General features: G+C 36.0%; 1 protein-coding gene across 8 annotated transcripts in view; it reads left to right on the top strand.

Moving 5' to 3' along the window:
* Nucleotides 1–7,676: 7,676 nt before the first annotated feature.
* abi3bpa (ABI family, member 3 (NESH) binding protein a) overlaps nucleotides 7,677–26,179 on the top strand; it is a 45,706-nt gene continuing 27,203 nt past the window's right edge. The window contains exons 1-9 of one of the 8 annotated variants that reach the window (XM_066706247.1): nucleotides 7,677–7,914; nucleotides 15,818–15,997; nucleotides 19,776–19,844; nucleotides 20,707–20,839; nucleotides 22,116–22,303; nucleotides 22,989–23,062; nucleotides 24,224–24,272; nucleotides 24,837–24,917; nucleotides 25,254–25,328. In XM_066706247.1, coding sequence (XP_066562344.1) covers nucleotides 7,836–7,914; nucleotides 15,818–15,997; nucleotides 19,776–19,844; nucleotides 20,707–20,839; nucleotides 22,116–22,303; nucleotides 22,989–23,062; nucleotides 24,224–24,272; nucleotides 24,837–24,917; nucleotides 25,254–25,328 — 928 coding nt within the window. In that variant the 5' untranslated portion in view covers nucleotides 7,677–7,835. The remainder of the gene's footprint in view (nucleotides 7,915–15,817; nucleotides 15,998–19,775; nucleotides 19,845–20,706; nucleotides 20,840–22,115; nucleotides 22,304–22,988; nucleotides 23,063–24,223; nucleotides 24,273–24,836; nucleotides 24,918–25,253; nucleotides 25,329–26,179) is intronic. The other 7 variants (XM_066706249.1, XM_066706250.1, XM_066706253.1 and 4 more) reach the window with 7 other exon arrangements.

Below are 26,179 nucleotides of genomic sequence, written 5' to 3'. Positions count from 1 at the left end.
CTTATTAATATTATGATTACATTGTTTATTTGATCATATTCTGGAGCTCTACGTATGATGAAGACATTTACATTCATACACAATCTGCAGCTTTACATCATTATCATCACCAATAGCAACGACTAATAACAACAACAACAATAATAATAAGGATAGAGAGTGCTTGGCATTATGTATTATGTTACTGTAACTAAACTGTACCAATCTGTACCAATCACAGATGCATACCAGAAGGTACTGTGAATGAAAAACATTAAAAGTAATGAATTTCATAACCAAATGTCTTTTTTGACACCACTATGAAGTTAATGTTACTCTCTTATCATATTATCATACATCAGTTGGGCATAGGGGTTTTATGAAATAATACATGTAGTCTTCTACAATAATATTAATCTTTAATACTTTGTACTATTAATTAATCATCTTGACATTTTATATAGTTCACAGAAAGCAAACATTACAGGGGAAAACATTTTTATAGTTGTAAAATGGCAAACTGTATGAAGTTTTTAATGTTCTTCAGATGTAGGAATGGGCCACAATCCCACAAAGACTGCTTACAGAGAAACGCTCTATCTCCTTGGGCATGCAGTCTTGATTTGGGCATAAGCAGTATTGATTAGATAATCTAACTACGTTTTAGAGGATTAATCTGCATATGTAATTAGTTAAATAGAGCAAATAAATCATGAAGCATACCTAGCTTTGTGTTTTGAAAAGCAACCAGTCTATGTGGACACCAGATGTGAACACAGATTTTCATCACCTGGGTTGAGTTCAATACATACTTTTCTTTTTAAACTGAGACACTCACAGTTGTGATAATCTGTGGCAGAATGAGATAAATAGTAAGTGTCAATATCTGGAAGATGAAGTGAGAGGTCACCTCAATAAAACAAGAAATTCTTACATTGCTTGTGTAACTGTACACTGTTATTTGACCCTGAAAAATACTTTACCAATAAAGACAGGAAGCCTGAACATTTGTGAAAAGGATGTGTTCCTTCACAGTGGAATGTATTGTTATAAGGGAAGCTTTCAGCTTTAAGAGCACCATTGCATTTGTCTTTATTTACATGCTAGTAAAGTAGTTTTTTTCACCTCCGCAATATTACTCAATGGTTGTTGACACACATAAGATGTAGTCACTGGTCACTAACTGTCAGCTGTTGCCACACAAAAAAAAACAAAAAACAGGGGGGAGGGTGAAAAGATATTCCAATGCAAGCAACATCATCCATAACTATATTTAAAGTATGATATTAGGAAATGGAAAATATCAGATCATTAAAATTTTCTGCTATCCAAACATAAGATAGCCCAACTTGGGTAATCGGCAAGGGTGCACTCAGAAAGTACAGCCATGAGCCCCATATGGCCCACATCTGCAAACATTTTCCAAATCACTAAACCTGCTGACAAAAAAATCCGCCTTGAGCTTTCTAATTTAATATTTTGAGGTATTTGGCGTCGCAAACATTCGCACACACATGCCATATTTCCACTTCGTTCAAGGTAATCTGTCTTGAGAATCGCTATGTTAAATCTTTATAAATCTTTGTGTTTATGGCCATCACTTAATTCTGCCAATACCAGCAGAAATCTGGGGGAGAAAAGTGTGTCACATGTGGTCAGTGAAGTAGGACAAATAAATGTTGGCTGGCATAAGCTTTTGACAGTGTTAACGAGAAAGGCAGGGGACCTTCTAAAGGAGACTTCCAAGCTGCAGCTCCATAAAACGAGTGAAGTCTACTGAAGTAGATCAAGGAGAAAGTCACTTTCAAGGTTCGGCACTTTCTTAACAACATGATGTTTTCTTGCAAATGGAACACCAACCGTTCTGGAAATGGGGATAACAATATGGAGGGAAAAGTGAAAGCTGATCATACAGTGAGGGAAAAAAGTATTTGATCCCCTGCTGATTTTGTACGTTTGCCCACTGACAAAGAAATGATCAGTCTATAATTTTAATGGTAGGTGTATTTTAACAGTGAGAGACAGAATAACAACAAAAAAATCCAGAAAAACGCATTTCAAAAAAGTTATACATTGATTTGCATGTTAATGAGGGAAATAAGTATTTGACCCCTTCGACTTAGTACTTGGTGGCAAAACCCTTGTTGGCAAACGCAGAGGTCAGACGTTTCTTGTAGTTGGCCACCAGGTTTGCACACATCTCAGGAGGGATTTTTGTCCCACTCCTCTTTGCAGATCCTCTCCAAGTCATTAAGGTTTCGAGGCTGACGTTTGGCAACTCGAACCTTCAGCTCCCTCCACAGATTTTCTATGGGATTAAGGTCTGGAGACTGGCTAGGCCACTCCAGGACCTTAATGTGCTTCTTCTTGAGCCACTCCTTTGTTGCCTTGGCTGTGTGTTTTGGGTCATTGTCATGATGGAATACCCATCCACGACCCATTTTCAATGCCCTGGCTGAGGGAAGGAGGTTCTCACCCAAGATTTGACGGTACATGGCCCCGTCCATCATCCCTTTGATGCGGTGCAGTTGTCCTGTCCCCTTAGCAGAAAAACACCCCCAAAGCATAATGTTTCCACCTGCATGTTTGATGGTGGGGATGGTGTTCTTGGGGTCATTCCTCCTCCTCCAAACACGGCGAGTTGAGTTGATGCCAAAGAGCTCGATTTTGGTCTCATCTGACCACAACACTTTCACCCAGTTCTCCTCTGAATCATTCAGATGTTCATTGGCAAACTTCAGACGGGCCTGTACATGTGCTTTCTTGAGCAGGGGGACCTTGCGGGCGCTGCAGGATTTCAGTCCTTCACGGCGTAGTGTGTTACCAATTGTTTTCTTGGTGACTATGGTCCCAGCTGCCTTGAGATCATTAACAAGATCCTCCCGTGTAGTTCTGGGCTGATTCCTCACCGTTCTCATGATCATTGAAACTCCACGAGGTGAGATCTTGCATGGAGCCCCAGACCGAGGGAGACTGACAGTTATTTTGTGTCTCTTCCATTTGCGAATAATCGCACCAACTGTTGTCACCTTCTCACCAAGCTGCTTGGCGATGGTCTTGTAGCCCATTCCAGCCTTGTGTAGGTCTACAATCTTGTCCCTGACATCCTTGGACAGCTCTTTGGTCTTGGCCATGGTGGAGAGTTTGGAATCTGATTGATTGATTGCTTCTGTGGACAGGTGTCTTTTATACAGGTAACGAGCTGAGATTAGGAGCACTCCCTTTAAGAGAGTCTCAGCTCGTTACCTGTATAAAAGACACCTGGGAGCCAGAAATCTTGCTGATTGATAGGTGATCAAATACTTATTTCCCTCATTATCATGCAAATCAATTTATAACTTTTTTGAAATGCGTTTTTCTGGATTTTTTTGTTGTTATTCTGTCTCTCACTGTTAAAATACACCTACCATTGAAATTATAGACTGATCATTTCTTTGTCAGTGTGCAAACGTACAAAATCAGCAGGGGATCAAATACTTTTTTCCCTCACTGTAAGTATGTAATTTAGTTTTTGGATAAGGTGGACCATATGATGGTTGTCTGGAGGTACATATGTAAAATATTAATGAATTCACTAATTTACTCATAATCATTTCATAAATCTGCATTTTACCTCCTCTAAGTCCCACAATCAGCAGGTAATATAGGATTTAATGGCTTGAATCAAGTTTGAGGCTAACTGTTCTCTCCAAAACTGCTTAAATATCATATGTACTTTTTGTTTATCTGACGCATTTTCTATTAACTTATCTAATGGCTTTGGTTTGTCATTATTTGCAATACTAGTTATTACCGTGTAATTACATGTTATTACATATACTAATTTTAATTTTAGAAGATTCTTCATCACAGAATTTCAGTGTATTTTACAGTCAACTGCGAGTTCATTGCACAAGTCTGCACCTGCAGTACTGTTCAGGTATGATTTGTTCCCCCAACACCTCTTGCTCAGCTTCCAGACATCTTCTCCAGAGGAATTCATAAGCTGGAACAAAGACTTAGCGTGTGAAATAAGAACGAAAGAACAGCCTGCAAAACGTTAAAAAAACAATGGCTAAGTACAGAACATATAACAATTTTTTAAATGATAAAGCTCTTTCCATTGATGGAGAAGATATACAAAGCACTGACATTACAAGCAAGAGTTTACAATTTCTTCACTTAACACCACTTGTATATAAAAGTGATGTGATGAGACAGCTCCTGAAGCCATATGTGTCCATTGGCTGAGCCAGCTTTGAAGGCTGTTAAAATCCTTAGTATTTTAATTTTGCTTTATCTCTCTTTACAAATTATTTTTCTGCCCTCTAGGCTTTGTTAATAAATTACCTAAATTGCTTTCTATTTTGCACCCCCCCTTTCCCCCCCAACATTAAAGGATTTTGGAGGAAAACTAGAAATAAACTAGATTTTCACTGAAGCTCACACTGTTGTGAAGCTTGCTTTCTCTGCAGCCCAGGTGCATTGATGTGTATCTCCAGGGAGTTTAGACCAGGCCTCTTTATCACCCAGTCTCACGTCTAACAAGTGTCATGTGATTTGTAACATCTGCATAGCTCATAGCATTAGGATGTATGTATGTATGTCTGTATGTCTTTATTTATTTATTTATTTATTTATTTATTTATTTATCTAAATCTAATCTGATAAGCTTGCAAAATTGCTTTTACCCAAAGGCAAATGTGCTGCCATTGTCCCCCTACATAGAGGATGGATGAACCTCATGTTGCTATCATGTAGATTTATGTTACAGATTGATTTTATCTTCACAGGGGTTAATTACATACAGCAGTCAGTTTCACACTGCAGGCAAAGTCTTTCTCCTGGGTAATAAATGTCTTAACCTTTTACCTAGGAAACTCCTCATAGGGCTTTGATGACATCGAGCTGGCATTCCACATGTGAAGACAGATGGGAGAAATAAAAAATATGTCAGAAGGCACAGGTAATACATTTGTGCATTAGCAGACGTGAATACTGAAATTCCTTCTTCCTGAGGTGTTCTGAGAGGTTCTGGACATACCATGCAAAATTATTTTGGAGGCTTTGCTAATGCAAGTGAATTGGGAAATTAAAAAAGATGGACGTATATTTAACAGACTCCAATTTATTTGGTTGCAGTGCGATTGACTGCCAAAAGTGCTGCAAGACAAATAATTACAGGTTTTGGCAGTTACATTGCATGGTTAATTTGGCAATTTGGATACAGAAGCAACCTTTTTATAGTGCTAAATAAAGTGTCTGGATCCTGTCCCTTGGGGAACCTCCAGTTTGTGTGATCCAAAAACTCAATTGATAGCACTGGTGTTTCTTATTGTACGTGAAGGACCGGGAACCATTTGAAATTGGACTCTCCTTCTCTCTGTGTCCAAAAACTAAACTTAATGTATTAATAATACTTGCAGTTATCAAAAATGTACCTATGACTGCCACGATACCAATATTTTACATATTGGCTGAAACATTATAAGTGTGACAATGATTTAAAAAAAAAATGCAATGGTGGTGGAGAGGTCCCCTCCAGTGTCTCTGATGTGGGTAACTGACAATGTATTTGTCTTCCAGCTAAGATACCACAATCCAACTGCTAGACAAAAATGATTTCCTTCCAGAATTAGGTAATGGAATAGAATATTTACATTGACCACAGTTTTATATATATATATATATATATATATATATATATATATATATATAAAGAAACATCATTTTATACGTTTGTTTTTTTGTTGAATATTAGTTTCTCTTTTCAACCACTGCCCAGGACTTCTGAAACAAAGAATGCTTTGTGAAGCAAATGGTTTTTCCTATGTAAGGATTAAGTTTACCGAGTAGACAGTGAGAGATTGCTATAAAAGCTCAACAAACTTCTTCACATACTGGCTGGACTCTTCTTTTCCCGTAATTTCAGCACTCATCACAGTGATAAGTTACAGAAACTAATTTGGCTTCCTAGTTGACTGAAGCACAGGGTAATTTGGCTTAAAAGCATTCTTAAGTGGTTAGGGACTTGCTGCCCCCTACTTGACACATCTGCACTTCAGATTTTGAGAATAATTTTGATTAGTTTTAGCCTGAAATGACACCTAGTAGCTCTCTTATCTCTTGAAAATAAATTGTTTGTTGTAAGTGTAAGTGTACATTGTAAGTGTTGCAGTTTAAATGTTTGCTATGCATGTTGAAATTGCAGTTTGAACCACTGCCTCAGATGCATGTATATCTTTCTATCTACCTGCCTAAGCAAATAAAATAAAAATAAAACAAAAAATACCAAAACGCTGGACTCTGACACCGTTTATTTGTGTGATTTTGAGAAACCAGGGTAGTAATGTCACCATAATAATATTATATAAAGGATAATCCCAGTTACACAAGAGAAAATTTCATTTTGAGGTTGAAAAATTCCCAATAATTTATCTATCTCTCTTTGTGTACTTGTACTATGTACTTATATCTTAAGCACAAGCTTTTACAAAACAGGAAATGGCTTACTATGCTGGATTTGGCTAATATCTTGGGCTTGCCTTTAAAAAAAAATCTTTAGTAATAATTTGGCTGGCTGTTTTAAAAAAAGTCTATAAAAGCTCCTTATGTACATTGTTCCATTCTAGATTAGGCAGACCTTCAAAGGCACAGAGCTTATTCAAATGTATGCTGTTCTCTCCAAAACTGATGAAATTTGAGCAACACTAAGCCCAGTCTCCGAAAAGCATTGCTCTTTTTGTATGAAACTAGAGCATTGCTATTAATTGTGTCAGTGTAAAACCAGAGGAAGAATTCTCAAATCTTTTCTGTCAAGGCTGTTTAGATTATGATCTGGGGCTATATCATTTACATGTTCATTTTTTATTTCCATCTCATCATTGAAAAAAAGTTAATTTAAATGTAAATTAAATATGCATAACAAGTGATGTTGTGTGTGTGAAATATGGTTACTGTCACAAGTACATATACTCACTGGTACTGTGTGTACTGTGTTGAAATATGTATAGACAATTCTGTAAGGAATTAAATTTAAGGGGACATAAATCTAAATTGTTTTAATTTTGGTGTCGTGCATTTGAACCTTTGTTTTTTGCAGTGTTGACACCACTCTCCCCTTACCATTTTAGTATAGCACTCAGAACTGGAGAGTATGTCTGTGAACCTCATGTACATTATAGACCATTTCATGTGGTAGACTGTAGTGGAAACTTTTATTGTTTTGTTATAACTGATTCCAGATCTCGCAATGCATGAAGATAATGATGTAGAAATTGGCAGTAAACAGTTATGTTACATTCCTCCTAGTTTCCAGTTTCCAATAGCCCTTATTTATCAGCCAATGGCCTGCATGACACTCTTGGTGAAGTAGAGATTTCCACTTAACAAGTCGCAGTGCTGAGTGTCTCCTTGCAGGATGGGAACAGGCAGAGTTTGATTTGACAACAGAGGCCATGTCAGCATGACACAGGGACTTCCCCTGAGTGTGACTGGGCAGTAGATGTGTTGTGCAACATATAATGATAAAAAAATGTCTTGAACAATAAGCAGGGGGCTGTGACCAAAAACAAGAGAGGTGGGGAAAATCTCAGAGAGGGAGAGCGACGGAGTGGGAGGGAGGGAGGGAGGGAGGGAGGGAAGGAGAGGGAGTAAGAAAGTGAGAGAGGAACTAAATCAAGCTCTGCACGTGCCAGTTTGCTTTTAAAATGTGTCAGTGCGGTGTGATGTCATAAGTCCACTCCCTCCCTTGCTATAGATTCATGTAGGACCTGCTCTCTCTATCATTCAACTGTTTTTGCACAGTGAACAGAAGTCCTAAGTGAGTTGCTACCTTAGTGAAGTTGCACAGCATCCCTCACAGCCAGTGCAAGAGAATGTTCCCCAGGCTGCTTCTCTTCCTACTCGGTGGGATTTTACTGCTGAGCTATGGCACAACAAAGAGGCTACAAAGAGGCAAGTGGGCAAGGCTGGGCAATGCCAGCAATCAAATTAGAATAAAAATATGAGGATGATATTTTACATTTCAGTTAGGATGTACATTTATTTATTTATTTATTTATTTATTATTAAGAATTATACATAGTTCTTAACTTAAATGATTTGAGATATATGCCTATGAAAGGTTGTAATATTAATGTGCCCTGGAGATCTTGAATGGTTGATTGCTTTTTATAGTTATTTTATATGCATTTTTGTGAGTTTAAAGTGAGTTTAATTCATATAAATTAGTTAAGAACACTGGGTTTATCATGTGTGCTTACTTTTAATCTATCCTAATATTTAATTGCATATGGGTTTCATATTATTTATATATATATATATATATATATATATATATATATTTAAAGTTGATTTGTTGAGTTTTGCTGGTACATCAGAATAATTCCTGTTTTTTCAATGCTATATTTGTATCTTGAATTTTAAAAAGTATATGGTAGAAAATACTATTCAATACATTTTTCCAAGTTATGTTCATTACCTGTGTCGTAGAACTGTGCTGTGGTTCTTTTTTTATTCTCACAACTTGTCCAGGCAAGATTATACCTTTGCATTTTGAAGTCCATGTACAACTAAATGTAGTGGTAGGTACTAGAATATACATGAAATGTATATTTTGATTAAAAGTAACAAGTAAAAATGCAGAAGAAACAAATGCTATGTAGTATATTCCTACACTACTGTATAAAATGTTGAAATCATTATCTCCAATATCTGCAATCCCAGTTAATGAACTGTTGGATGAAGTGGCCACAGCTCGAGATTGGTTAACGATGTAATGTAAGGTTGTGGATCATTTCCAGATTCCACACACAAACCCTAGGAGCTCTTATTGAAGTCTTATTGATGTGATTATTTTGCAAAAGCACTGTTGTCAGGGTGAATGGTAAAAACAAGAATACAAATCATGAAAAAAGGAGAAAAGCACTTAATTTGAACACTCCACTTACTTGCTGCCTCAGAGTATAGTGTTGAATGGGATTTGTTTCTGATTTCTATTAATATATTATCTACCTGACTTTTCTGAACCATAAATCAGCTAGACATATCTTCTATAGATGTGTGACTGACAATAATGTTAACTTTGCCAAATTAACTTGTGGGGCGAGGAATTTTTATATTATGTGTACCTTCCTCAGAACATGTTCCCCACAGACCGTGTTCCTTGAAGTACACTGGTACATGCGATCTGCTCCATGCCTGTTGAGATGCTTGGATATTTGATCTGTGTAAATGTTTGTTCCCATAGGAAATGCTTGTATCAGTCTGTCAGCAGCATCATCATTAAATAGCACTTAAATGCGACCATAATCACATACAGGGCTATTGGAAATAGTTTTTGATGTTGTTGAGAAAGTGATAACGGCTGCAGTGCTTCAGCTGGAGGAACTGAAGATATGAATGCAAACTTAGAAGATCTTTGTGGACAAGATGCATGTCTTCATTTTGATCTCTTTCTCCTTAACCCCCTGACCCCCTTTTTATTGGAGCATAACCTCAGTCATCATATGTTTTTATGTTCCTTTGCTTAACATGTTCATGCTGCACAAATTATCAAGCTGTGTTTAGTTTAGTATGTTTGCCAAAAGTTTCCATACTTCTAAGTATTAAAGGGAGACCTTGTTGTTATCAGGCCCAGTCTTGTATAAATGGCATTTGAATGTGTTTTACTGAATCAGCTATTATTGTAAATACATATCGTTTTGAAGGAACAAATCATGTGCTGAAGGATGGGGGTGCAGTAGGGGGTATATATGTCATTTTCACATTACTCTGATGGATTCTGTGATCAAATGGTGTGGTTGGAACGTGCAGTAGAAGCTGATTATAATCCCTTTGCTGGAAATGACTTGATGGAGTACTTCCTCCCCATATTTGACCTCAAAGTGATGTTTCCTGCCAAAAAATAAACGTTCATAAGCATAATATTGCTGTCAGTATTGTATTCAATGTCAGTTTTGGCCAAAATAAGCCATTGTAGTTCTAAATTAATACTGCAGTTATGCGTTGTGTTTAGTACAACAGTCAGACAAATTGTTAAACCGTTAAAATGTTAATTTGATGTTTTTGTAGTGATGCAACTGGTGGCTTACAAGTAAAAAAAAAACAGTATTACATGGAGGTGAGCATTAAACAAACTTTGGTAAACGAAACAATCTGACTCACAAATTCTTGTGGAGAAACCATCCCCACAAGTGTTATTTCCTCTGCTGCAGCTATTTACTAGGCCGTAAAGAATTCAGTTTCACTATAACATGAGAGCATCATGAACTTTTAGAAGTCATGGTTTAAGATGAAAGTACAGCAGGCTCCATTCTGTAAAAATATCTCCCTTGGGGTAATGTTAACGTATAACAGAATTTCACATATTCCTCGTTAAACTTTTTTTTTCTGCTTTTCTTTTGTTAAGAAAAAATAAAACAAATCATAGTATTATTTTTAAGTATAAAAACAAGCTGTTTAAAGACTGATGTGGTTCCAAGATGAAAATGACCTGAGTGACATGCTGTCTGCCAGGGTTTTGATGCCCAGTTTGTACACATGGATGTAATTATTTACCAGCCCCTGCAGATGGATTAGTGCCATTTAAAAAAAGAAAAGAAACAAAAAAAAAACCTGTAAAGATTTGGCAGGATTGTAAATCGGATTGGAAATGGTTTTTGCCTGGCTACATAATATGGAATTATACAACAAATTCTGCTGACGTTACAAATTAGAACCCCCAGAAAGATTCACACTGTTTATTAGATTAGATTAGATTAGATTTCAGAATTATCTTTTTATGTTTTATACATAAATGAAAAACAATAAGGATGAACATCTCTTTGATATAAATAATTGTATTTTGAATGTTCTTTAATATGATTAACACAAATGTATAAATTACACAACATGAATATATGTGGAACTGCTTGATATTTTCCAGGGTTGTTTATGTGATGTGATGTATACTATTGTAATGCTGGAGGGGGCCAACCGGACCCCAATCTCCCATGCACATAAAGAGGTCCAAACCTGCTGGAAAGGCCGTAACTGTGGGCTACATACTGTTTTGACCCCATCCAAGGCTGTGCACCTTACAATATGTTTGGCAGCTGGTCTTATGGAAGATGCCGTATTTTAAGAACTTAATTGTATATATGAATGAGAAGATAATTGCAGAGATCTAAACAGCTGGTATTCATGATTAATAAGGTTGTTTTGCTTTGTACATCACTGAATTCAAATGCTTAGTTCTGTAAAATGTTCTGTGGTTAGTGAATGTTACATGGTTGCGCATTTGAAAAAAACACACAATACTACATAGTAATCGACTTAGTGTAAATAATAGCATTCATATCTCAGAACCAGTTGATAACCTCCTTCCTGTTCACAAGACCCAACTCTCAGAGGCATTTAAACCGCAATTTGAAACATGTTTTAGTTCAGGTCATTTCTTTTGTATGAAAGTCAGTCACTCAGGGTTTGGATATCAGTCGACTGCAAAACAAGATATTTGAGCCAAGCATTAGCTCATGACTACATGTGACAGGCATGTCAAAACCATAGCCGCGCTCTTTTAAGAAGGGAACAAGATTCCTAAGAGAATTAGAGAGAATATCCAAAGAAAACTTTTGAATTTGAAGAAGGTAATGCTGCTTTTTTAAGAAATTTGTTTTAAGAATCAAAACAAAATCAGCAGGAACGAAAACATTCCATGCCTATTTAATAATTACTTTAAAATGTTTACATGGGAGAAAACAAACAACTTAATTATGTATTTATTTTTAAATATATTAAGTATCTACTGTGTGAGATGTATTAAGCCAGTGAAGTAATTCAGTTAGGCACCTTTGCAGATGATGTGGAATATTTTCATTACTCATGTCAAGGAAAGTTGTGGCATGATGTAGTCCAGAGAGCAAACATTAAATAACTGTGTCCTTGAACTGAATCATGCCCTTACAAAAATCAAGAATTTCAAAAATATTCCTGTATTATGTAATGAATGTAATCTAAGTTTTTTCTCTGTAAAGATTAATGCAATAGGCTTGTGTGTGTGTGTGTGTGTGTGTGTGTGTGTGCATGTGTGTGTGTGTGTGTGTGTGTGTGTGAGTGTGGGGGGGGTGCTCAGAGTAATGGCCATTTGTAATTCCAAGGAGACGTTTACATATCTTTTGGATCCTAAAACAAATCTTGTAACTGATAACATCCTTTGCCCATAAATCAAAGTAGCAGATGTTGCCAGGTACACAGAGTGTTTTAAGGCTGTATCTTGCAAACCACATTCTGCAGCTACTGAATGTTCATCTAAAATACAAATTGGCAAGATACAAATAAATATTGTTGAATGTTGGTTTCCACCTGCTGTGTTGCTGACACTTAAATATTTGTTTTTATTATGTTGGTCAAGCAAGCAATGGTGCAGCTAAAAGTACCTTACATATTCAAAACAAACAATATGTAAAATGCTTTCCATAATTGTATATTTCAAAAGGATACAGTTAATGCATAACATAGTTGCATACAAACAACCAACCTACAGTCAGTGTAGGAAATCGAGGCAGAAATATAGATATATATTTTTTTTTAAGATGTCAGGTTTTGTATATTTGTTCCAAAGATCAAAATGTCATGCTTGGTTCACCCCAAATCACCACTCACTCACTCATTCAGTTAGTCACTCTCACTCCCCTTGGCATCCTTTCATCTGCGCTTGCTTGTTTCCAAAAATGGAACTGAGATGTCGTATATCTTTCTACACTAAGTCACCATAATTCAGATATTCACTTCATACCTTTCTGCATGGGAAAATAGAAAAAAAGGCCTAGAGAAAAGTGAAAATGAGTAGCCTGCCACTACATCCTGATGGAGTCTGAGTGTGAACAGGTCTCCCAAAATAAAATAAACTAAGTGAAAATAAATTGATGGCATTTCACGTGGTGTACAGAGTTCTGTTAGTGTTCACTTGAAACAAAACATTTACTTCATCATCATTTGACATTTGACATCATTTGCTCTTGATGCACTGTGCTGTAGGAGTAAGCGATGGTGTGTTGAATTGGCACTTTTCCACTTTCTGCTTTCGAATGAGGCTTCCCTGGGCATATTTAATTTAGTTCTTCCTGATTGAATGCATTGTATACAGTGGGCATGATCTGAGGGAGCTTCTTAAGTGTGAGAATATGCCATTATTCCCATATTTTACATTGATTTAGAGAAATATATGATGTAGGTTAATGGATCAGATGTTTCAGAAAAGTTGCTTTAGTGCATTTAATAACCAAACAGCCAGGGTTGTTAATGGCTTTTATCATAGGGGCATTGTGTTTAATGATGGTTTCCTATTTTTTTTGTTTTTACTTGCATGTTGGCCTGTGTTCTGAAGTTTTTAACAAGGTTTCTCATAGTGGTAATAATACCTGATATACCTTCTATCAACATGGGCTCCCATTACCAAGGGTCATAAACGGTTGTGTTGCTGATTTGATAACAAAAAATGCTAATTTGGACTAATCAGCCCTTGTTTCAGGTTTTATGGGATGTTCTTATGATCATGATATTTCTGTTGATAATGGTCATACATTAGACAAGAAAAGCACACTAGAAAAGGAAAATTATAGCATATGTGATTTAAGGGATTTAAACAGAAATTATGTAAAGTTCCCTGTATAAGAGTTGATATATATAATGAAATGGATTAAAACCACATTCTTCCAGAATTGTAACACTTGATTTTGAAAAACCCGGTTGTCATAAATTATATACAAGCATTACTTATATTAATGAAATCTTCAGGCATTACAATTAAACATTAGTCTGTCCACATCTCTTGGTTTATAAAGTTGTTCTTATTTTTCTATTTCCTTTGCGTGTTTGCACGGAGGATGTTTCTCTCAGCTGGCCTCTTCCTGGAGTTTAAGGCCCCTGATGAAGGTTTTGATTAAGTATTCTTTGCAACAGTTTAAAAGGTCACGAAGCCTAAAGTCAGTGGTAAAGAATAGCAATAGCCCGAAGTCACTCAAATCATGATTTAAGTGTCACAATATATATATATATATATATATATATATATATATATAATATACAATTTTTTTTGTTTCTTTGCTCCATATATCCTAAATATTTAAGACAACTTCTAAGGGGAATTGATTAACAATGAATAGGTTTGGTGTCAGCTACAGAAGAACCACTGTTCTTGCATGTGGAGGCTCAATTTCATATTGATAGTAGGCCTGTTTTCCTTTAGGGATGACCCAGAGCACAATCGAGATCTATTTGATCTAGAGGAGCCTTTGTTAAAAGTAAACCTCTTTGTGCAGAAACATGTTAACGCTTTGGACCTAAGGGCTGTGTCCTACAGTTATCCTAACTGACCACCTGGCTCCTGCTGCCCTCTTTGGAAATGATTCATACCTGACCTTGTGATCTAGTCTTCAGGATGATTTACAAGGTTCAGGTTAACACCTTGGGCATTTTGTTTTTTTGTTTGCTTCAGGCTTGCCTCAGACAGGTTGCTCTTCCTGCATATGATATATTTTCAGTCCATTTCCATTATACTGCACATGCCAAATTAAATGTATGGATAACTTGAATGTGTACCATTCAAGGAGTGCAGGCAAATGTATAGTTTAAGAAGAAAGAATACACACATAAACATATTTTTAAAAATATATTTCTTGCAAAAAGAGCATGACCCATTTAATTAAGTCCATTAGAAAATAACCAATATTTGCTAATTCTGTATTTCTTTAAACAAATGCTTTCCCGCATTAACACCTAAGAACTACACTCTGCTTATCTTATCACACCATTTGATGTCAGATTTTATTTTTTGGAATAATTTGTTGCTTTCTTGAGTTCTCCATCTCCCTTGATACCCATCCTCTATTAACATCTGCTTAAATAAAAAAAAAACTTCTGTCAGAGTTCCATTATAATGCCTTGACTGAATAAGGCCTCAATCTGTTGGCACCAAAGGGATGTTGGGAGTGACTTACGTAACCTCATGCTGGAGTGCTATGTTGATTTTAATTTATGTGTGTTTTCTTTGGCCTGGGATATACATGTTTCTGCAGGAGCTATGTATAGGACTCTTATTTGGATTCATACATGTATTATATATTTGTGTGTGGGAGAGAAACACATTTGAGCGTGCACACACGTTGAATAGGAAAATCTGGTACAACGCTTGTGCCGATAACTGCCTTGAACTGGGTTCAGTATGGTGTCATTAGAATGTCTAATACCTGCAAATGTAAAACAGATGATAGGACCCTTAAAGGCTTTTTTCATTTGTTTTTTGGTCATGTAGCAAAAAGTAAAGATTTTCATGGTAGACAGTTTTTTTTTTTCTTTTAATTGCTCTAAACTACTGGTTTCTGTAGATGGGGTTGAGTTGCTTTCTGTCATGGCATTACATAATATGTGAAACATTCAGCTTTCTGACACTTAAAAGTGTGGCTTTCCTGTGTCTATACAGAAAAACTTGCAGAAACCTCCATTCTCCATTAAATGCATTATGATCTGTATATGCTAACCACATCAACTCTCTTGAGCAACAGTTTAATTAATCCCATAAATAGATATTGAAAATAAACTTCACACTTTTCAATCAGGCATATACTTTCCAACAATTTATTACAGGAGGATAAACAGGGCTATCTGTACTTTTGGCTACTTTGTTGATAGGGTGGAATGAAAATTCTAGTACACTGGGTGGTAATATGAATTAAATCAAACTGTTTTGTATCTGCTGTGCGTAATATTAGGTTGTACGGGGTCAGGTTGCTCCCTGAGGAATGTGCAAAATGTTGTTGATAGATTCTTATCTTATGAAGCAATTACCGATATAATCTCCCTTTCCCTTTCATTACAGTTAAAAGACAGAATCTGAAGGTGCGTATCAATGCTACAGGGGACACCATTGTAATGAAGTTCGTGCGGCCAAACCCTGCCACCAAACTGGAAGGCTATATTCTGGGATATGGGAGCAGCATGTTTTCTAAGCAATTCATTCAACTACCTGAGAATGGGGAGCCATACGAAACAGAAATAGGTAAGACCATTATTTTATTTGTGGGTGATTTTTTTTTTTTTTTTTTAATATTATTGCAAACATTGCCTGAAATATTACATCCATGTGTACTTTATCTTTCTTTTTAACTTATTTTGCCTCAGATTTAAATGTTTTATCATGCAGATGTGAGTGTGCATTAAAATTACTTATTTCATCCTGCTTAATTAGTTACATGTGTTTTAATTTTTTATTTTAATTATTAATATTTTACTAAATGAAGGTCATGTTTAGTTTATTGAACTCTGCTGCCAGTTCTTGTTAAATAGGATCTGTCCAAATTTGAGAGATTAAGTAAGATTTTCCTGACAAACATTTCGTAGTGAGAAAAACAGATTACTGTGTAGATTAATAGGAACCACAAGGTTTTCATTTTAATTCCAAGTCAGAAATAAAGCCAACCCCCTTCTTTTCAAATGAGATTTCAGTTCAGACATTTTAACCTTTTGGTTTACCCTGTGTTTGTCTTTACCCTGTCTACCCTCATGAATGATTACATACCGAGGAACAGATTGTCTATCCATCCTATGGAAATGTATTAAAAATAATACAATAGAATTTTGCTGAACCAGTCTTATTACAATCAGGATGTTAATAAGGATGTTAAGGATGCTAATAAGGATGTTAATATAATGTCCAGAGGTGAATAGACCTAAATCAGTTGGATTTTGAGACTAAATTGTTTTTATTTGTCTTTTTTTAAGAGAACCACCTTTTTCTGATTTATATGACACAGGTTCTGCAGGAAAACCTTTCCTTTGATGTATTCCATTCACTGCACATCATTATAATTCCCTTAATCATTTAAGCTATAAAAAAAGGAAATTATATTGTTATGAGTACACAGTTCACCAAAATAATGGATTCCACATTTCTGTTCTGATACAAAGAAGGAAAATTATAGACCACATTTGAGCAGAACAACCCTCAAGGAGGTAATGTTTGTATTGAACATTCTGCACAGTGGAGGAAAAATAGAGAAAATGGGGTGGGGGGGCAAGGACAATGTTTTCCATAGACATTAGCTTGACCCAACTTCCGAAATGGCGGGGATCTAGATTGTAATCACCTTCAAGAAATGGATTTAAAAAAACATTCACCATAATGTTTGTTTCTCCCAGTAGTACTGCTTCCTGTGTTTCATTAATTAACATTAGAACCTCCTTTGGGTTTGTATTATTTTAAGGTTCCCAAGACTATCATAGCAATGCAAACACAGGTTGGGTAAGGAATACACCAGTATCAAAATCATACTGGTGTTCATATTTTCACTACTCTATTTCATACACATTATGACAGGCTACACTTAGAATTTGTGTTCTTTTAAAAGAAAATACATCTGCCATGGTCATATTTGGTGGTGCATTATGGACTGTGAGGGCTGGGGCGAACATGGTTTATTGTACAAGAGCAACTCATGTGGCTTCTTGGGGCTCCTGCCAGTTCAGGGTGTTGACAGTTCTGTCTGCATCAAATCTTACCACTGGTGTGAGAGGTGGGCAATATTCCTTCCTGCGTGAAAAAGCAGATGGATTTCATAGCTTGTGGGCATCAGGATGCGTGCATTGTCTTGTCTTGTCTTGTAATTCGTGAGCTCATTTCAGCAATTGGTGATTTTCAAATGTGGGTGAAAAAAGGGTGTGGGGAGGATTGGATATGGTAAAGCATATATATCTATAACAGTGGTGTCCAATCCTGGTCCTGGAAAGCCCCTGTCCAACAGGTTTCAGAGGTCACTATTGTATCGCCAATTTATTAACACCTGAAAGCTTTTCATTCCAATCAATGAAGCAAGTGGTTTGGTAAATTCAGTCCTGTAGAAACCAAGCCTCCTGATGGAAGAATTCCCTTGGTTGACTTGCTTAATTGATTAATAACTCACATGTATTCTCAGTATCTATAAATTGGTGATTTAGGGTGACCTGTAAGATTATGTGGATTGGGACTCTCCAGGACCAGGGTTGGAGACCACTGATCTATAAGAATGAACACAACGACTGATGTATGTGTCACAGTGTATTATAATGTCAAAGATGCACTCTTTTTTTTTTCTGACACATACTGGTTTAAAAATGTGGTCAGTGTGGTTACATACTGCCTGAGCTTGGTCTGAGGCCATTTCCAGTTATAGGAAACACACAGAGTATAAACCAATGTAAATTATATTAATTATTGAAATATAATTTTCTAAATTCCATACCCTATTTTCTTGTTTGATTTGTATAAACTTACATAGAACCCTGTAGAAAAATGCACTGAGCAGAAGCCTCTCTTGGGACCAAACAGAAAACAAGCCAATCTCAATATTTGGTTACAACATCATGCTGGCTTACTATTTCGGTTAACCATAATGACATTTGGTTCCAGCGTTGAGAAATGTTCCTCATACCTTTATAACAACCACACACTGAATACCAAATACAACTATGAGAATTCACAATGATTTAGAATAGCAGGACATAAAATATTAAGGAAATTGTTGACACTAAGCACATAAATAAACTATTAGACTTTTAATACACAATCTTGCCTCTTTTATTTACTTGTTCTGTGGATTATTCAGGATGTTTTCCTGAAAGAAAGGCTCTCATATCTATTTTGATAAATCTTTCTTGGGAGAGACCTCTCCCTTATTTGAAAAGTGTTGGACCTGCAAAGGCAGTTAATTTTCATGATTCAACAGTTTGTGATGGAGGCTGAAATTGACACGCACCAACAGCAAGAGGAAAGCTGCCAAGATCCTTGTATAACTATCAATGGAAACTCTGTTTAATCATATCATTTATTTCATAGGAGCCTCAGATAACACTGGAAATGCTTTAGGCCAATTTGATTATTTTTCATTCCTTTGCTAAAGGCTTGTCCCAGAGCTGTTGCCATAGGCACCACATATTATTTCTTACAGGTTCATTAGACACACGTGTGAGGTAATTCCGTCATCCTGTCAATCATCTTGTGTCCTTCCCATTTCTCATTTCATTATCCATACATTGCAGAGAGAATTGTATCAAACTTTTTTTTTTTTTTGCATTTTTTGTGTGGTCTAATTTTAAGTATCTTACTATATTTTTGTCTGTGTTGTGTACAGATTATTGGAGATGTAATAGCTACTAAACTGAGACATTGGCCTCTTTTAAGATCTTAATATCACACTCCTACAAAACATACAAGATTTAAAACAAAATAAAGCCTTTTTCAAACACAGACTGTGGCAGCTTCTTGTAATTCATTTTAAAATTCATTTTTTTCTTGGAACCTTTTAAAACAAAGTATATTCTGATCCCATTACTAGTTATAATAGTTTGACACAATGAGAGCATATGATTAATGAAGTAACATGAACACTAATGTATCAACCTTTTATCTGCATTAGAATCAATGTCAGATTTCTCATTACTTATATTAGCTTTTATTAGAGATAAAAAAAAACAGAAGAATACTTGATGAAATATCAAAATGAAATATATGTAGATTTATAATTCCTTTTTTCTGTGTGAAAGCTTCACCACCAGAGAATGTGTTTAGGGATTCAAGTCAGCTGCAAAACAACTTTTATTTGTATTTTATTGCCAGTTCTGCGGTTAGTTTGCCTCATAGGCCGTGAGAGAGAGCCTGCAGTTTTTTTGGCTTTTAATTTGCCCCACCCTCATCAATCAGCCAATTTAATAGTTTTTCTCCCCTGTAATTTATAGTTTGCTGCATAAGACAATATACTTTTCTATGTGTTAACGAATGCTTGTGATCTTCCTTGTTTATCTAGATGCAGAACCCAAATACTTAATAGCAGTGCAGCCAATTCCAACCAATGAGATAAAGAAGCAATGCACAGGTAAAAATGACAGAAATGCAATCTCCTATATTCACATTAGTCATACAGCATTAGTTTTAGATAAATTGTTTTTCAGAACAAAAACTGCTTACCCTTTTATGATGAGTCTTAAAATTGTAAAATTGTAATTTTGTTGTAACAAGAGTTATGGTAACCCTTTAAATAAAATACAATATTACCATAGCATTATATCATTAACTAACAATTATGAATGCATTATGTGTGACATCAATTCTTTATTTCAATTAAAGCGTGACTAGAGAGATTTTATACTTCCAAGCATGCAGAACATCTGTCTCCACATTATGAAGGACTACACTTATTGCCCTAAGTGTGATTTGGAACTTCAATTCTCCAGGGACTCTGAGAAACTTCAAAAGGATTTGAAGTGACAATTACATAGACTCCATTGCCAAGAACATAATTAATAGAGTACTATTCTGTACAGCAATGTTTTATATTTGCCTCAGATTGAGTAGATACTTGCAATAATTATAGTAGCCAATTTCAAAATACCAATATAGTCTTTACATCCTCATGACTATATGGCAGTGCATTCATTGACTGATTGATTAATTGTTGGAGAACTGAGATTTCAAAGTTCTTAATTATTCTCAGAGGTATGCAAAGGAACTACAGGAGTGTCTACAGCCTAATTGTATGCAATTACACTTCCAGTTATAGTTGATTCCCATCCTTCATTTTTACTTCAGTATTGTTAATTCAACTATACTTATTTATCAGTTATATCACTGATTCAGCCTACAAGAAACAGTGAAGATCCAGAGTGTGTCTTTCCCACTTTATGGATTGCTAGAAACCACCAAAATGGCTTTTGAAATAATAGGTTTTCTTTACACAGGTCAAGTCAATCTTGAAAAACCATTGCATCTTGTTATCGGATCTGTGACACCCACGACTGTCTTACTGTCCTGGGGCACTTTGCTAAAAACACCCTTTGAAGGAAGCATAATGAATGACTGTCTGGAAGACGGGTAAGTTACACTGGATGAATGAATCAAATGTTAATATCATATCACAATGTCCTGTTTATTTTACAACCACCCAATGTATTCATTCCTTCAAAATAAGTTAAATTGGTTAAAGTGCAATGGGTTGTATTTAACATATGTTGTGGAAATGAAACCTAGGTGTGAAATGAAATCTCAAGTTACGTCAAATAAAACATACTACGCAAAAAAATTCCACCACAAGAGCAAATATGACAAATTAAGAAATACAATCTTGTAATTTCTTTTCAACATATAGTAAATTTAAAAATATATTTGATTGCTCAAGAATAAGATTGATGACATAGCAACAAGAAAAACTAAATTCAAGGTGATGCTTAAACTCTGACAGTATTTTGCTGATTACCGAAATTTTACGGATTTAAAAATGATATTGATCAAGGAAGCAAACTAAGTGTTCAAGATTACAAGCAGAAATACATTATCCCTACAATTCTGCCGGGGTTTCTGGGACACTTGTACAAGTTGACAGACAGAAGGAGCTGTCCTGTGCATTTAACCGATTCCTGTCTCCAGCGGCTACAATTCTGGCACACTGTAGCAAGCCGTGGCGCTGTTGTTTATGATTCCTTCCTAATCCAGACTGAAAGGTCTGTGATTTACAGTTCCGTTCTTTCACGGTGCCTGATCAGCAAAATTGGAGAAAGAATGTGCAGATGTGTCAAGCAGCTGTCCAAAACTGAAATAACTCATTTGTCATTTTCAACACTTTGCTTTGCCAGATTGACCGCTAGACAAGACTTGGGAAAACAAAACAAAACAAAACCAATAGAAAGAGATAAAGACACAAAAACAATTTACTACACTATAAATTACTAATTATATCGCACTACTAATCGCTACTATTAATAATACATGGGGTTAATGTTTTGTTATGTTTTGTGCTGGAAATTTTACGGACATCAGATTTATGGAGCAGTAGGGAGTGGAAAAATAGTCAGGCAGGTGAAACATTACACGTCTTGACTGACAGTGCAATTTAATAGAGTGCGGTTCCATGGCCTCATGGAACACAGCAGTTTTTGTGTTCAACAAAAAGAGATGATAAATCCAAAAACAAGGTCAAGCATTACATTGTTAAATCAATGTAGAGTCAGGGCAGCTTTGGGAGAACTTGTGGTTAAGGCTAATCAATTAAACCGGCAAGACGTTTTCTATCATTTGGTCTGAAAAATCTTCTGAAATGAAAACAAACATATCAATAAATCTATCAATGCTGTTCTTCTTTCTTAAACCCCAGACACTACACTGTACGCTACAGGGAGAAAGAAAGGAATAGGAAGTGGAACTATCAGACCTGCCCCACTAGTGACACTGTGATTGACAAACTTAAACCCAACACTCCCTATGAGTTTGGTGTCAGGCCTACCAAGGAGAAGGATGATGGATTGTGGAGCAAACCTGTCTTTCATAAGACCAATGTTGGAGGTATGTTGCTTCTCAGCGTGTTTGAAGTTCTTCTGTGTGTATCTAATTTGTTATCTGTCGCTATTTTACACTTTTTTTAAAACTTGTTTTGCATCCATCGCTCCCAACTATATCCAAATTGGATGAACAAAAAGACTGAAATGTAACCCCAGGAACTGTTAGCTGAGAGGTGTGAGAAGATCTAACCCTCGATTTTGAAAACGCATTCCACTATAACATTAACAGAGGCTGACAATTAGCCGAGTGATTTGCCCAGCCTGTTGGGGATTGGGATTATCCCAAACATAATGGATTTGAAATGGAGATTTGACACACCACAGACTTGCCTTCCATCAGACACAGATGGGAGAAACTTGGAGGGGAGTCTGAGAAAATTATGACTCATTACATAAATGCCAGGCCCCCAGGCAAATTGCGGTGAAACAATGCCATTTTCATTTTTAAGGTAATTTGGCACTGCAGTTTACTGGTGCAGGACCTTTGTGAACCCAGGCTTTATTTTTTAAAACCTTTTATGCTAAACCTTTTAAAACTAACTATTCTTAGGAGTTAAAGTGGAAAACAATTCACTATATATTTCTGTAATATTATCTCTCACAATACATTACAATACAATTAATGCATTATTATGAAAATTGGCCCTAAAAGATCTTTGTGTTCATATATACATCTTTTTTTTTTTTAGGTGTATCCAAGAAACCAATTGGGAAAGAACCTAAACTCTCTGAAGTCAAAGGACACCCAAATGGGAAGCCTCGGGTATATTATTCCACAAATATATTGCAGAGTATATTTTACTCTTGTTTGGCTGATATTTATAATAGCATAAGATTAATCATAACAGAATTTAACGTATAAAGGTTTCTGTGTTTCTCTATAATAAAATGATACCAAAAAAAAAAAAAGCAGCAGGTGGGTTGTTAAAAATCAGTAATCCAGTAACTCTGCTTCAATAAATCTTCCAGAAATCAATTTTGGGTAACTCAGCCCTGTCCAGGTCCAGGAAAAACACATGATATAATATATTACTTATGTGAGCAAGCACAGTGTTTTTATAATCTTAATGGATCCAACAGACAAAGAGAACAGCAGCATCCTTTTTGGTTTTTAAATAATTGCTGCTGAACTGTACTGTTGTTTTCTGTCCCTCCTGGTAGAAAAGAAAATAAACAAAGGTGTTCTGGGCCAATAAAGCAAAGAGGAGCAATTTAGGCCAGTTCAACATTTGTTTTTACTGCTCCCCGAGCTGTCTCCTGTGTGAAAGAGGGTCAAACAGAAACACCAGCTGCAGTACAATAAAACCGTCCTCCCTATTACATTCGCAGGCATTTGGTGGAAGTCTACAATTCCCCTAAGGACTTGACTTTAAGTGCCATTTCACATGTTTTGTGTTTTAGAAACATCCTTTCTGAAAGCCACATTTTTATAGTTAGAAAGAGCAACAGCAAAACAAGAACAAACTGATGCTGAACAGATTCCATGTGTTATTGACACTGTATGCCAGATTTGAGGTGTCCATGGCCTCATTTCTGCAACCTGACATTCTTTGCAAATACAGAAAACTTCAATGCATTCATTGAAACATGTTTATTAATTATAGCTCAAGTTCATTTCAGAGGAGTGATTTTGTGGTATTGATAAACTCTTGGAAAGTATTTAGGAATAATGTCATAATGTTGTATTGTATTGTTTTTCTATTGGTTTTCTAAGGCAGTATTAATGAGGGAGATTTTTACTTTGTTGAGAACTTCTGCCATGACAGTATATTAAAAGGTTAAACTTCTACATTGTGTTAACAGTATTTCTCACTGTACTCACTATGCTCTTTTAAATTGCTTAATTGAATTGAAAGATGTTTAGAAAATGTATTATTTTATTTGGGTTTGCACGTCTATTTTCTGATTTCTGATTTCTTCTTAGAAAAACACGCTGATTTATAATCCAAACCTCATCAAACCACCCCGTATAGGTAAGCAGATTTGCTGTGAAAAACAAAGAATAAAATGCATGTTCAATAAATAATTATTTTAAGTTTAAAGTAATTAAGCATGGGTATCAATGATTGATACAAATTGCTATGATAAAAAATCACTTTAATCTTTGATATGTTTTCTTTCTGTTCCTAATGTACGAACTCTCATTTCCAGTGCTTGTGTATCCAGGATATTACATTTTGGCTAAATTAGCAATTTTGTTCAGCTGGTGGCTAGGTCACTGTGATGGTGATGCTGACAACATTTAATGATTGCTGTTGGCCACAATAATGCCAATAATGCTGTTTCATGGTTGTAGCTACATAGAAGGGCCACTGAGTCTAATTGTAATTACAGCATAATCCCTAAACTGAAATCTGAAGTACGCCAGTGTATTTGAATTTCTTATCTCCTTTCATTCCAATATAGAGTAATCGCAGCGAATGAATAACAACAGCAAGATGTGTCATATGTAATTGTAATCAAGGACCGAATTAAGTTTAATTAAGTTCAGTGGGGTATAGAGAGCTCCTTCATCGAATGTTCCCTTCTCCCTTCAGTGTTTAGAGAGAACTGGACTCAGCCCATCAAACATCACCAAACATCTTCTGGATCTCCTTCAGTAACCAGAACCACTCTTGGTAAACGCTTTTCTGTTCATATTTTGTTTGTCCTTGTTTGTCCCACAGCAGTAACATATTTAGTCCTCCATGCAGCCACCATGGGGTGGATATAATGCTACAAAGTGACTTTTGTGCTTCTAACACAGCATATGAAGTGACAGAAATGTGACTTAAATATGCCATGCTTGTGTTTTCTTTGAAGGCACTCTCACTTTTACAGTTGTGAATGTCATTACCCTTCCATTGCTCTGCCTCAGAATTGCCCAGAATTATTTTCCAGTTTCCAATTATCTAGTTGATTTCCTTTTAGTAACTTTTTTCATGACCATTTCAAACCTGCATTATTCTCTGCAGCACCACCAAAAAAGCAGCCGGACATGCCCCCAGTCCAACCCTCCAGGTTGCCTGACAGGCCACAGGTTTCACTGGGTAAAAGAAAACTTGGTTCTTTATATTACAGTGCAGCTGACTGGTTATCGCTTGGCTATATGAATTGTGTTGCCTTGTAGTACGAGTATGAGTAAAAGGTTAATTGGGCTGCATGGTGCCCGCTAGCTGGCATGCCTTCAGTCACTAGAAAGTCCAGGGACGACAACACGGGGAGCGACGATTGACATCCAGAAAAAACAAAGTGTAAGTCAACACTGGCAATGAGAAGAATTTATTGCCCTTCCCAAGGTTTGAGCATGGTTTCTTGGTTTTGTTCTGGTATGCTCTGAAAAATGACACCATGCACTTTAAGGAGAGATGTTGCCTGTTCACTCGCTGCACACAATATCTATGTATCTATTGATCTGTCTTTCAGTTTCTTTTTATTCCCTCCCATTTTGAAGGATGCTTCCTGTCTGTCTCACTCTGGTGTATTTTAGCCTCTCACTTTCCCCAATTTTTTTTTTCTTGCCTACTGTTCTGTGTTCTGTCAGATCATGTCCATTTTAAGCAGAGATTCTGCTGTTTTCTCTAGTAACATCCTGGGATGTAATTCCCAGCTCAGCAAAGAATTTGGCCAAGGCCAAATCTCAATGGACATTAGCTAAAGCCATGGCAAAACAATTTGTTTATCACATATCTAGTGCCATTTTGTTTGAAGATATATTATTCATGTAGTTAAATATGGTTAATTATAAATAATGAAAACCACATGGAGGGTTATTTTAATTATAAAATTAAATGTTAAATTTACAAAACTGATCATCAATTGCATTGAATGTATTCTTGAATTATTTGTTTATTTGGTACTTTTATTCTTGGAATAAAAGGATGAATTTCCTTATAACTCA

This window comes from Amia ocellicauda, chromosome 6 (genome assembly GCF_036373705.1).
Source record: "Amia ocellicauda isolate fAmiCal2 chromosome 6, fAmiCal2.hap1, whole genome shotgun sequence".
Lineage (NCBI taxonomy): Eukaryota > Metazoa > Chordata > Actinopteri > Amiiformes > Amiidae > Amia > Amia ocellicauda.
The sequence above is the reverse complement of the archived record's forward strand: the minus strand, read 5'-3'. Positions and strand labels throughout refer to the sequence as shown.